A 14,326-nucleotide genomic window follows, 5' to 3' on the forward strand; every position below is an offset into this window, starting at 1 on the left:
ATGGCAACTCTACCATAGGCACCTGACCACTGTGAGAACAGGGTGCTCAATGAGATGGTCCTTTGGTTTGATCCAGCAGCGCTCTTCTTATTTTTGTACAATGAGAGGAATCTGGAGTGGGTGCTGTAATATGGATTACTAGGTACGCATAGTCCCCTTATTACAGGGGACCTAAATTACATTGGAACCTCTCCTCATAGAAACTCCACACCATGCCTATTAAAGGGTCTGATCCATGTTGCTTTGCTATGGGGAGTAAAATATATCTGTGGCATAGATCAGGGCTTTGTGCTTTGTGGGTGGTTGCAATACAGTGTCCCTGATGAGATGAGATTTCTTTATGTAGCTCATTTCTGGCTTTTAGAAAACAGCAGAGTGCGATCTTGGAAACCTCAAGATCATTGGATGTTTTAGTTTTAGTTTTGACTAAAACTGCTTTTAGATTTTATTTTATAATTGTTTTTAGAACATTTCTGCTTTGTTTGCCACCCTGCTTCCTTATGGAGGAAGGTTTGGATATAATAATAATAATAATAATAATAATAATAATAATAATAATTTATTTATACCCCGGCCATCTGGCTGGGTTTCCCCAGCCACTCTGGGCGGCTTCCAACAGAATATTAAAATACAATAACCTATTAAACATTAAAAGCTTCCCTAAACAGGGCTGCCTTCAGATGTCTTCTAAAAGTTCAATAAATAACAGCTATCATCTTCATCATCCTGTTCCACCGCTGGGATATAGAATCCTAGAATTGTAGAATTGGAAGGGACCCAGAGCTTCATAGTTTCACGCTCTGCAGCGCAGGAATAGACAACCATCCTATATGGGAATCGAACCTGCAACCCTGGTGTTATCATCACCATGCTCTAACCAGCTGAACTATATTTCCAGTTACAGATAGGTAGCTGTGTTGGTCTGCCATAGTCAAAACAAAAAACTCCTTCCAGTAGCACCTTAAAGACCAACTAAGTTAGTTCTAGGTATGAGCTTTCGTGTGCATGCACACTTCTTCAGATACTGAACTATATGTGTACTTTCTTATGCTGCTATTGTTTTGTACTGCATACCTTTTTAAAGTTTTATCCCTTTTAGCTTTCTTTTTTTTGGAAGGGGAGGATTTTTTTCCTTTAATGCGATATCCATAGACACCGAGAGAGGCATCATAGGGTTTTGTGTTTGTTTTCAATGCACAAGAGACCTGTTGTGGCAAGAACTCTTGTTTTTGCTCTGTTTGGGGCAACAAGAATGCGGGGCCGGCTGCCAATTTACATTAGGCGCTTGGTGCGCAACCAGCCCCATGGGGCACATCAGAGAGACAGATGTGAAAGAAAGCTTTTCATATCGGAGGCAAGAACATCTCACCCCAAAGAACTGTAAATGAGATCTGCGGTTAGAGTGACGCTTAAGGCGAGTGTTCCGTCAAACCTTTCGCTTGGTGGATGCAGACAAACAGTTATTGTGACACCAGCCACACTGTTTAGTTTTGCACACTCTTCCACACATGGCCTGCTGTATAAATTAGGGGAGGGGAGGAGTGCGTGGGTTGCAAGCAGAGCACATGTAATGCATGCAGAAAGTTTCTCCTGGATTTAAGCCCCAGGTTGTCTGGCAATAAAGGTCCTAAGGTGGCAGTTCCCATGGCAGTCAATTCTGTTTCCTGATGTTTCCATAACTGTTCATTTCCTCACTATATTTTAGCTTCCCTGCCAAAAATATAGCCAAATATAGCACAGGTTTAGTGCTTATTTCCATGTGATTTGCAAACATTTTTTTTTTCTGAAAGCAAATAATGTGGAAACGAGCAATCAACTTGAGCTATCTTCTGCCGTATTTCTGGAAGTGGCTTTTATGTTGTGCAAAAGCTCAAATATTAACAGTCAGGGAAACATGACTACGAATGCAGCCCAAGACACATGAAAGCTACCTTATTACCGAGTTAATTTAGTGGATTTAGTGCGTTGGTTTGACAGGGAACAGCTTTGCAAAGATTTCGACACAGGGTTGTTGTTGTTTTTTCTGAAAGCTGTGCTATCAAATATTATGATGACCTTCCTCTTGGAGAATTTAATTGGGGGGGGGGGTTTACGTGCAAAGCAAATGACTTAACGCTGAGCTGCAGGCCTTGGAATGCAGTCAAGATATACTGTGCTAGAAAGAACAATCTGCGTCCATTTGTAGAAAGTAGCAGTCAGTCCATGCGCTGGCTGGAGCAATGATCTGACTCAGCGGAATGCAGTTTTATATAATTACATCTAGGAAATCCATTAAATCCATATGTACATTGCCGCATGGGATAACTATCTGCACACGCAGGTGTGATGATGTAGATAATCACACGTGCACACATTTCATTGCGTGTACATGCAGTGTACCAACAACAAAATAATTGCATGTACAGTAGTGCCCCGCAAGACGAATGCCTCGCAAGACGGAAAACCCTCTAGACGAAAGGGTTTTCCGTTTTGGAGGTGTTTCGCAAAACGAATTTCCTATGGGCTTGCTTTGCAAGACGAAAATGTCTTGCGAGTTCCTGCGGGTTTTTTCCCCTCCCCCTTTTTCTAAGCCGCTAAGCCGCTGATCAGCTGATCCGCTAAGCCGCTAATAGCGCTAATCCGCTAAGCTGCTAATGGGCTTCCTTCGCAAGACGAAAAAACCGCAAGACGAAGAGACTCGCGGAACGGATTCTTTTCGTCTTGCGAGGCACCACTGTACAGCCATCAGAAGCGGCAACCTAGCAGACTATCTTTCCTGTGCTCCAGTTAGCACTTTGGCAAACCTACTCTCAAAGAGAGAAAGAAGGAACAAAAGCAATAGGAAAACAGATGGTAACTGGTGTAGCACAGATGATAGAAAGAGACTCGGTTATAGAAACCAGGAAGTAGCGATAAGGGAGAAATTTGATTCAGTTCACACTGAAAGCAGAGCTTTCCCAAATCCCACTTTCTAAAACAAGATGCAAAGTCAGCTTGCAAAACTCACACTTCTCTGACTTTTGCAATGCAGATCTCCCGCTGAGTAAATTTCTACAAATAATGCATATAACTAAGCTAAGGTTTGCATATGAGTGCAAATATTTTTGAAAATAATATGCAAATATTATTAGGGATAATATTTCATTTGCAAAGATGTGCATAGTAGGTGAAACTGCACACTAAAATTCGCAGTAAAATGCTGATGAATTTGCATGAGGACCTTTTTTCAAAGGGAAAAAAGCGGAGCACCAAATTTAAGATTGGAAAAATGAGAAACAGAAAACGATAAAATCACACACCTCTATCAGGAAGTCTCTGGTTTAAATAGCTCCTCTCTCATTGACGCAGTAGATGGCCTTAGGCAACTCTCTCCCCCCCTCTCTCACCATCTGCAGTACAGTGGTACCTCGGGTTAAGAACTTAATTTGTTCTGGAGGTCTGTTCTTAACCTGAAACTGTTCTTAACCTGAAGCACCACTTTAGCTAATGGGGCCTCCTGCTGCCGTCATGCCGCCGGAATATGATTTTTGTTCTCATCCTGAAGCAAAATTCTTAACTCGAGGTAATATTTCTGGGTTGGCGGAGTCTGTAACCTGAAGCGTATGTAACCTGAAGTGTATGTAACCTGAGGTACCACTGTATGCATTCCACTTACCTCAGGGACGGGGAACCTATGGCCCTCCAGATATCATTGGATGACAATTTCCATCATCCCTGATCACTGAACATGTTTGCTGCAGCTGTTGGGAGCTTAAGCCCATCTGGATAGTCACAGGTTCCCCATCCCTACCTTGCAGGGTTGTCGTGAGAAATGTTTTTATTGTTATTATTAGGGATCACCACCTTTTTTGCCCTATATGTTCAGATATATTGTTACCACCCGACAAGTTTGGAGAAAGTTCTCCAATCCCTTGCCATAATAACCATTACTCATTGCCTGCTTTATCATATTTGATATGCCTATTTATTTATAAAAAAACTATTTATATAGAGCTACTCATTTTTTTAAAAAAAATCAGAGTGGTTTGCAACTACAACATATAAAAACCATACAATAAAAACCATGTAAAAGAGAGAAAATCAGAATTTTTCCAACTACAGTGGTACCTCGTGTTACGTACCGCCCCCCTTACGAATGCTGTGGGCTATGTGCTCCACTAACCCGGAAGTAGATGCCCCTTGTTGCGACCTTTGCCCCGGGATTCGGGCGGAAGTCGTGCGCCGGTGGCGCGGCAGCAGCGGGAGGCGCCATGAGAGAAAGTGCGCCTCATGTTATGAGCTGCTTCCTGTTACGAACGGACCTCTGGAACGGATTAAGTACGTAACACGAGGTACCACTGTATCTCAATTGCCTGCCTAGGCCTGAGGGAATAAAAGTGTTTTCAACAGGCATTTATAAATTAAAACAGAATTTGCCAGCTGAGTCTCTATCGGCAGAGTAGTCGATAACTATGGATTATAATACATGTTGCCGTCCGAGATGCAGTCAGCCATTAAGGACAAAATGGCCTCATTTCCTTCTAAACAAATAAAAAGGGTCTAGATGGGCAAACTCGTGAGAAACAAGCCCTGCATTTGATTTGAGAAATGTCCAATTCTAATGTACTTTTCCCACACTTTTGGATTCCCACAGATTGAGCTGCCTCGGAGGTTTACTGATAATCGGATTTTCACACAGTCAAGAAACATTCACAGATGAACTGTAACCAGCCATCTATTATAAGGGTGTTCTGGTCTGAACAATGACACCCACCAGTTCATTCATGTTACTTATTATCGGGTACATTAGAAGGGTGTTGCATCATTTCTGCCCATTTGTGAAACTTATCAAGGGTTGGACACTTCTCATGTGGCTACGTAGCTGCAGATAAGGCTGGGAATTATTGTTGTTTGATCTTCTACCCTGTCCCACTCTTCCTGCCTTCCATTTTGCTGCCTTTCGCTCTGGGCATCTCCAGAGTTCTTTGAAATCCAGATGCAAAGCATCAAAGAATTTGAATCCATTCCCTGGGGGCGGCGAGGACACAAACCATAGAAAAACAATGCAGAATTAGTGATAGGAAAGCTGAGAAACATCGTTCAACTGGGAGGGACTTGGCCGAACCTTTTAAGCCCCATTCCCATGAACTGGAGGCAGAATTCTGCATGGAAATCAGGCTGTGCAAAGTATGTAGAAGCGGCTTATTATAGGGTGAGGTAAGGAAAGAACAGTGGCTTCAAGCCAAGGCTCTCCCCCCAAAGAATTCTGGGAACTGCAGTTTGTTAAGGGTGCTGTGAGTTGTTAAAAGGTAAAGGGACCCCTGACCATTAGGTCCAGTCGTGACCGACTCTGGGGTTGCGGCGCTTTACTGGCCGAGGGAGCCGGCGTGCAGCTTCTGGGTCATGTGGCCAGCATGACTAAGCTGCTTCTGGCTAACCAGAGCAGTGCACGGAAATGCCGTTTACCTTCCCGCTGGAATGGTACCTATTTATCTACTTGCACTTTGATGTGTTTTCAAACTGCTAGGTTGGCAGAAGCAGGGACCGAGCAAGGATTCAAACCACTGACTTTCTGATTGGCAAGTCCTATTCTCTGTGATTTAACCCACATCGCCACCCGTGTCCTGCTGTGAGTTGTTAGGAGGCACTTATTCCCCTCACAGAACTACAATTTCCAGAGCGGTTTAACAGTGAGATTTCCCATGGAACCCCATTTGTAATATCTGTGAAGGAGCAATATGTGATATAAATGTACCTGTCCCTTTTGCATACTTTGCTCCACAAAGCACCATGAACAATGACAGTGTGGGACAAATTAAGTCCATGGAGAAGTTTTTCTTTCTTTCTTTCTTTCTTTCTTTCTTTCTTTCTTTCTTTCTTTCTTTCTTTCTTTCTTTCTTTTAAAAAGGACACTTGGATTATTATTTTTAATTGCTTGCAATAATTTTCTATCATTTCTTAAAAACCAATTTGTCCCCATCCAATAGACCCTTGATTTAAACCAAATAACTTCTCACATGCATCCATCACTGGAGGTCAGTGCAGCAAATCTTTACTGATTAATCTGAGGTGGGTATCCAATGCTCTGGGAACAAACCTTATTCCAAACTCATGCTTAGAGATAATTTGTGAGAAATTGACTCTTCCCCCACTGGCAATCTCTACTGAACTTGTGCAGTGTCTCCTCTAGACTAAATAACCTGTGCCTAAAGTTCACATAATGTTGATTAAAAATGGTGGGATTCCAATAACTTAGACATCCATGTTTCAACAACTTCACACGGAAGCTCACCTCACTTTTTCTGTTCCTTTGAAGTTAAAATAACATCAGCAACATCAACAGCGTACAGGAGTGCCTGCTTGGCTCTATGACCATGGGTGCCTGGGGCGATGAGTGCCATGCATGGCCCTGGCACTGAAGTTTGTGGGTGCCTGGCCCCTTCATGGGGAATTTGTGGGTGCTCAGGGCCCCAGGGAGTTGGCATCTATGACAGCATACGATGAAAGCATAAGGGGGAAATTTGCAGTAGCTGCTCGAGTTAGGCAACTCCTGTCCTGACATCAATTTATCAGTCGTCTTCTGGGTACAACGCCTTCATAGCTGTCTTCACTTACACCACTCGAATTATTTTATCTTCACTCATTCAAGGTAGGTGTTCATGTGTGAGAGTGTGAAATTCTTATGGCACACAGCTGAACGCCCCACTCCTGACCGCCTGTAGATGCCCAGTTCCCATCTGTTTCTCTGAAGTTCTGTTTGTCAAGCCAGCATAATTTATTAGTGGGAACTGTTAAAAACAGCTCAACTCATTTGGCCAAATATCCTAATGCAGAGTGTATGAAAATATCGCTAAACGATGAGGACACTGGTTATAATTAGCACTTGACTCAGTCACAAAAGGCGTTATAAAACCACAAATCTCTAGTTTAACCATTAGGCGGTTGTATTAGGCAGATGTTATTCATGGAGCAAACTTAACAGTTACCACCATTTCCCCCTTTGCGTTTTTATAGTGGCATGGCAGAAATAAATTCAACTGATACCGCTTTTCCCAATACAGGGCTGTAGCAATGAGAAGAAAAGAAACTTTACTAGTTGCAATTCTGTCTGCTTCAAAAACTCAGAAGCAATGCCTATCTGTAGCTGAGCTAGCATCTGTTTAATAATATTGTTAAAAACCCTTACAGAATGATTGACTCCAAACCTGTTGAAGTGCAACAGGATTCAGTGGAAGACATAAAACTAAGTCTTAGAGTAAATTCATTAACATGACTAAGTTAGGTCCATTGATTTCTATGGGTCTATTTTGTATAAAACTTTGTTGAATACATCCTTTATCCCTAACTCTCCCTGACTAATGTTTATCAACATTTTCTATGAGAAGTCCAGGAAAAGATATTCAACAGTTCTCCTGTTTCTATTGCACAGGACAGTGAACTAGAGACAGGAGGAATTTTCCATCGATGCCACCTCATTATGCAACTGAGGCCAGCACTGTGCAACCAACTTGGATTCTCAGAAGCCAGCCAACACTTCTCCACTGCAAAGCAGTGCTGGGAGGATGCCATTTCTAGCAGAGAAACTGCAAATGGAGGGGGGAGGCGCTTAACCCTTCTCCTGCCACTTTCCTTCTGCAACTCCCCACTAGCATGGTTTTCAGATGCTAGTGGAACCCAAGTAATACACCCTGTTCGAGCTTTGTTTTCATTGACTATCGCCCAAGATTGTTCTCATGATGTAACCTGTGTCACACACATTTCATGTGGTTTTTCCAATCATCCAAGTGTTTCTGGGGAAAGGGGGAAAAACACCATCAACGCTGCTGATACATTTTTCTCACAGAGAGCTTGCCATCTTTAGTCATGAGCCTATGATGCATTTGAAACCAGAATAATATTTCCCTTGGAACAAAGCACCAAACTCCTTTCGGCCATTTCACAAAGGGCCAACTACAAGTCTTACTGAGCAGGTTACAATGAATATAATGGGGGCATGTGGTTGTCAAGGAGTGACCTGTATTTGGGGCTGTGTTTTGTATAGCACGGTGTTGATCAAATTCCTGACAACAACAAGACCACTGCTTATATTTACATAGCGCTGATTGTTCATTTTATCAGTGATCCTTACAACAATCCCATAAGGTAGGCCAGTTTTATCCACCCCATCTCCTTCCTTTCATTAGGGTTCAACTTCTCTGAATAACACCTCTATCATCATCATCATTGCATTGACTCCTTCACTGTTGCATTCAATCCAAGCTTTTTCTCTGTACCACTGGCTGTCTCTTGGCTATACCCATCTATCTCCTCTTTTCCTCCTTGTCTACTTTGTTTATCTGCTACCAATCTTATTTTAAAGCCCAACATCTCAGTCCCTTTTCCCTACTGGAAAGACACAAACTTACAAGGAATTTGAACGGTTCACTGATTTTTAGGCACGAGGTTTAAAAATAACGCAAGCAAAAGAGACAGGGTGCTTCTAGACTGTTGCCATTTGTGCAATTGTGTTGTTCTTGCACAACAAACTCATCTGCACACACCCCTGCCCCATCACCAGACATTTTGCAATTAGGAAAGTAATGGGAAGAGATACTGAAAAGTGTGGGTCAACAACTGCTTGACACAGTATCATCTAACCTCCCCACAAACACATCAGAATGAATGCTCAGGAAATGGAAAACCTCATCTAATCTCCCTGCAAATAAATAAGGGTGAACACTTACCGGGAAGCGGCCAGAGACATAAACTCTGCAGACATCAAAATCATGAATTCCAATATGATGACCTACCCGCCACTTTGACTTCATGGGGTCCACAGGCTCTGCAGGGCAAGATCTGGAATTCTTCGGCTTGATACATGGAATAATCTGTACTGGCCACAACTATCTTATCTCCAGCCTTCCATGACTGCACATTATCAGCCAATCTCAAGATGGTGCTGTTTACATTGGTGTCCACCATGACTGTAAGCTTGGGTCTCACTGGAAAACCAATACAGGACACACACAAAAAAATAAATAAATGGGGAGGGGGGTTGGAGAGACAGAATATTTAAAATACTTCACAAATTGTTCACTTAATCTTATAGGACATGTTTCACACCAACGAAAGTAAGTGGTTGACTGGCCCCAAGGAAATACAAGACAACTCCTCCAACCATACTGCCAGGTTCTTTTTTAATGTGCAAAACTTAACAAGCGAAAGAAAATAGGCTCCATTCATTATTTACTGGCAAGTGTGTTTTTCCACTAACCCCTTCACTAAATTTAAACGCAGCTCTTTGTGGGCCTACGGCACCACACCCTCTCAGACCCAGCATTTACAGTTGCTCAGAGCTGTCATTTAAAGATGCTGCAGAAGCTGTCTTCAGCATGATACAATGGTTTCCTCATGCTAATCAACAAAACAGCCATCTTTTTTTGCCTTTTGAAAAAGTGAAGGTCAAAAGAACTGCATGGAATCACTGGCTTGCTGAAAATGAACGGCTGCAAAATAAAATGACCACTTTCTGAAATAACTGTCGCTTCTCCAGTGTTGATGGCATTCACCACAAGGATTAATCCTCCCACTTATATTTGATGTAGGGAAGAGATATTGAGCACCTTGTGAAACACTTCAGTGGAGTTTTAGCTGGGTGTTGGTGATGTCAGTGTGCCACTCTTGGAATTGTTGAGCATGTATAATGAAAAGAAATGGTCGGGTGAGACCAAAGGCCTTTCTTGACTAGCATTCTACGTAGGCCACACTATTGTGATTTCCCATATCCTTTTAGAGACCTTTAAGATTACAGTCATACCTTGGTTCTTGAACGTCTTGGTACTCGTACGTTTTGGCTCCTGAACGCCACAAACTCGGAAGTAAGTGTTCTTGTTTGCGAACGTTTTTCGGAAGCCGAACATCCAACACGGCTTCCATGGCTTCCAATTGAGTGCAGGAAGCTCCTACAGCCAATCGGAAGTTGTGCCTTGGTTTACGAACAGTTTCAAGAGTCAAATGGACTCCCGGAACGGATTAAGTTTGAGAACCAAGGTATGACAGATGCTTTGTGATTGACTGCTGGGAGATGTGTGTCAGGATAAGTTTTTTTAAAAAAATATTTATATTTTATTAAAGTGATTTCAGTAAAAAGAAATAAAGTGATACAGAAAAGAAAGAATGAAAAGTGAAAGGGAGAAAAACAACAACTGCAAAGATACGTATGAAAGCAAGAATATGGAGGGGGGAAAGCAATATATGATATTCCCATACTTTCTTATATAAATTGGTATAGTGTTATTGCCCTAGTGCTTATGTAAATGTTAATAGCCTACTACATTTTGTATAAACTCATTCCAAATGTTAACGTATTTATCCATACAGAGTCTGCGCCTGTAAGCAGCCCATTCATGAATTATGAGTGATGTCATATCATCAGTCCATTGATTGAAAGGTATCATACTTTCATTTTCCCAGTGCCTCAGTATCAATCTCTTGGCCACAGTGTGTCAGTATAAGTTGGCGCATGAGGACTTGAAACTTGGTTGGGAGAATGGGAAGCCAGTAAGCAGAAATGGAAAGTGTTTGGATGAGAAAGACACTACAGAATTAGAAGGTGTTTCAGACTCATGGAAAGCCTCCATTACCGAGGTAATTATAGTTCTGAGATAAAATGCTACTTCCTTTACAACAAGTAGGTCAGTAGAAGCAACTTTTGCTCAAGCTTTTAAAATTAGTCACATACCAGGCTTGCCACATAAGAAGCGCACTCTGTAGTTACGGCAGCCTCCGGGAGTCTGTCCTGGGCCACGGCAGAAAAACCTATAATCACGGCCACTTTTGTAGTGAACCTCAGTTGTCAGGTTCACTCCATCGAGTGTGACTGCCTGAAAGGGGAATGGAAATGCAAGATAAGTAGTAATCGAGCGTGAAAAATAAAATAAAAGTTGTGTGCTCACCACCTGTGCAATGCGGGGGGGGGGGGGGAGAGACAGGTGTTTTGCTTTCACATGAAACTGTACACCGAAACCAGGAACCTGCTGGATGAGACCAAAGATCCATCTAGTCCCATCTAGTCCCGTTTTCACAGTAGCCAACCCACAAGCAGGATTCAAATTCAAAAGCACTCCCTGCACCTGTGATTTCCAGTAACTGGTACTCAAGAGGCATATTGTCTCCTACAGTGGAGTCAGAACAAAGGAGGAGATGTTGACTCAAACTACAAGCTGCTGCATAACAATGTTTTTTTTTAAAGAAATTGTTTGTGCCACAGAGAAAGGTATCAAGGCTCTCTCTTATTTTGGCAGCTCACCTCCACTAGCAATTGTTTTATTTCATGCCGCTGCTTGTTTACAAAGTATTAGGTCTGTGAAAGAATTCGCTTTTCCCAGAACAACATCTTAACCAGTCCGGGAAAATAGCATAACAGCCAGAGAATCCTGGGAAGTGTTGTTTGTTACGGGTGCCAAGAATTGCTGGGAGACCCTCTATTCCCCTTGCAGACCCACAGTTCTCACAGGCTTTAAAAATTCAGTTCCTGAAGCTCTGTGAGGGGGGCAACAGAGTCTCCTAACAGCTCTCAGCACCCTTGTGAAACTACACTTCCCAGGATTCTTTGGGGGAAGCCTTGACTACAGTGATAGGATACTGCGTTAAATGTATATTGAGGCTGTGGCTTCAGTCCTTGAATGAGAAACAGGCTCTAGCTCCCAGCTGGCTTTCAAAGTGCCTCTCTGGCAAGCATCTCTATCACACCCATCTATATAGAGTAGTTAGAAAACAAGAGGCCACCCAAAAGCCATGTGGTCTAATAAACCGTTTTCATTTTACAGCTTTAAACTCCACATAAAATGGTTGAAAAGATTGGCTGACAACTGGAAGGGGGAAGAGGGATGTAATAGCAGGGAGAGGTCTGTCCCCTTAGCTGTCCTACCTGGATGTTAATGGGGTGATCACAAACTTCGGGGTGAGCAGCCCGAAAATCTGAAAGCCGCTCTCCATCTTTGGATTTTGCTTTTTCAGGCTTGTCAAACCATTCTGTCCATTCCACATCTGGGGCAGGATTGGAAGGGGGCAGGGAGAAAAGGAAAAGCAGTCAACATGAAGGAAGGTCATTTTGGACAGAACAACCTTAACCAATGCGACAAAAATGTGTTCCACTGATGTTGGTGCCAAGCACTGTTAGCAAGTCTCTTCCACAACTGCCCACTCCCTGGCTCTGGTCGTGGGTCTGTCAGCTGCTATTTGGGGATGCTGTGAAGTGCGTCAAGCTGTGTGTGTGTAGGGGGAAGATAGTGCTATTATTAAAAGTTGCATGGATTCACAACACAAATACAGTATAAGCTTAATAGCTGACTCACTTGCGGTAAGGTTAAGTAACTTTAAGTCAACAGCATTCCACTACTGCACTAAAAGTGCTCTGCAGAAACCTGGAAGAAGTGAAATGATGCAGCTATAGGGGCCGACAGCCGCCTACGCTACTGCAGACTCTTAAAACAGTCACATTTTTAATCTGACACAAGCCATATACACACCATGCAATCGATGCCACTTTAAACACTCAATGCGTCCCCTAAAGAGTTATGGGAACTGTAGTTTGCTAAAGGTGCTTAGGAGTTGTTGGGAAACCCCTATTGCCCTCCAAGAGCTCCAATTCTCAGAGTGGTTTAACGATCAATTCCTCTTCAAAGGGAACTCTGGAGAATTATATAGCTCAGTGAGGGAAATAGGGGTCTGATAACAATTCTCAACGCCCTTAACAAACTACAGCTCCCAGAATACTTCAGGGAAAACCAGGACTGTTTAAAGTGGGATCATAGCACTTTAGATGTATGATGTGAATGTAGCCATAGTTAATTCATAGTTATTCAGAGGCCATTTTGCTGCCCTGTTGCAATGAAAGCCTAGAGGAGAGAGAATGAACTGATGAATGGGGAAAGAGGGGGAGGATTGCCCGCCCACTTTTTACATTAGCCCCACCCATTTTTATTTTTATTTACTTTGGTCCCACCTACTGCCACCCAGGGGAATGTGGCCCTCATACCCAAAAAGGTGACCCACCCCTGGCTCTGAAGGAATGATTTATGCAACAATGGAGAGGATTCCAAAGTGCTCTGTATTTAGCTGCCTGCACAGGCTGATCATATAACCATACAGTTATAGCACATTCAATCCACATTACTTCCCTCAAGGAATCCTGGGAACTGCAGTTTGTTGAGCATGCTGGGTGCTGTAGTTTGTAGGACTCTTTGGGGGAAGCTAAGGGATGCGGGTGGCGCTTTGGGTTAAACCACAGAGCCTAGGACTTGCCGATCAGAAGGTCGGTGGTTCAAATCCCCACGACAGGGTGAGCTCCCATTGCTCGGTCCCTGCTCCTGTCAACATAGCAGTTCGAAAGCGTGCCCCCCAAAAGTGTAAGTAGATAAATAGGTACCACTCTGGCAGGAAGGTAAATGGCGTTTCCGTGCGCTGCTCTGGTTCACCAGAAGTGGCTTAGTCACGCTGGCCACATGACCCAGAAACTGTACACCGGCTCCCTCGGCCAATAAAGAGAGATGAGCGCTGCAACCCCAGAGTCGGTGACGACTGGACCTAATGGTCAGGGGTCCCTTTACCTTTACCTTTTTATGTACTTTAAAAGTGTGTTGAATGTGCCCTAAATGTGCGTTGTGGATCTCCCCACGCTTCAGGCTAGTGAAAAATAGTGATGGTGGCAGGGGTGGGGGTGAGGCCTCACCTTGAACCCACTCACTGGTTGAAGACACATTGAAATGCTCTCCGTTGTCTGCTTGGAAGAGTTTGAAGACCTTGGCAATGGCTGAGCCTCGGTGTCCTGCAAAAGGCAAAGTACAAGAAGTTACTAGCAGCCCCAGCCCTTCTGGATGAGTACGGAGAAGCTGTCGACACTTCAACATTCCTGCTCCTCTTGGGATTTAGGACTGGTTTGGTAAGTACCTGCAACATTTCAAACACAAGTGCTAGATCTTGGCCTCTTTCCTCCCATCCATTATGGGGTGTTTGCTCCCCTGCTGAAAGGGAGAGTCTGCAAAATCAGCACAAATAGTCAGGGTGGAGAATTAGAGATTCTCTCCCCCACCCCCACTCATCATATTCTAGCTCCAGAATAAGTCCCCCCTGACGTCCTTCTGCAAGAACGTCTTAACAATACAGCAGTAAGGGCACATGGAAAGTTCCATTCCAATTCATCTTTCTTAGATAACACATTCATTTAGCTTTTGCAAGAAATCCAGGCGTCTTTGCCTCAAGAGGTCCTGAAGGGAAAAACTGCATTTTCCAACCACTCGAAATGCGGCCTTTAGAAACATCTAAAAGGATGAGCAGTTTTACACTACTAGTTTCTTGCAGGTTCTGGGAGAGAAACAATTTGACAGGT

At 43.3% G+C, this 14,326-nt stretch overlaps 1 protein-coding gene across 5 annotated transcripts in view; it reads right to left on the bottom strand.

Annotated features, from left to right (window-relative positions):
• Positions 1–14,326, bottom strand: part of CEMIP (cell migration inducing hyaluronidase 1) — a 172,905-nt gene that overhangs the window by 38,757 nt on the left and 119,822 nt on the right. For all 5 annotated transcript variants that reach the window (XM_081838723.1, XM_081838722.1, XM_081838721.1 and 2 more), the window contains exons 8-11: positions 13,670–13,765; positions 11,867–11,985; positions 10,679–10,820; positions 8,748–8,939 (exon numbers count right to left, since the gene is read on the bottom strand). In XM_081838723.1, coding sequence (XP_081694849.1) covers positions 8,748–8,939; positions 10,679–10,820; positions 11,867–11,985; positions 13,670–13,765 — 549 coding nt within the window. The remainder of the gene's footprint in view (positions 1–8,747; positions 8,940–10,678; positions 10,821–11,866; positions 11,986–13,669; positions 13,766–14,326) is intronic.

The sequence above is a fragment of the Podarcis erhardii genome (genome assembly GCF_964252035.2).
Source record: "Podarcis erhardii genome assembly, chromosome: 14".
NCBI classification, from domain to species: domain Eukaryota; kingdom Metazoa; phylum Chordata; class Lepidosauria; order Squamata; family Lacertidae; genus Podarcis; species Podarcis erhardii.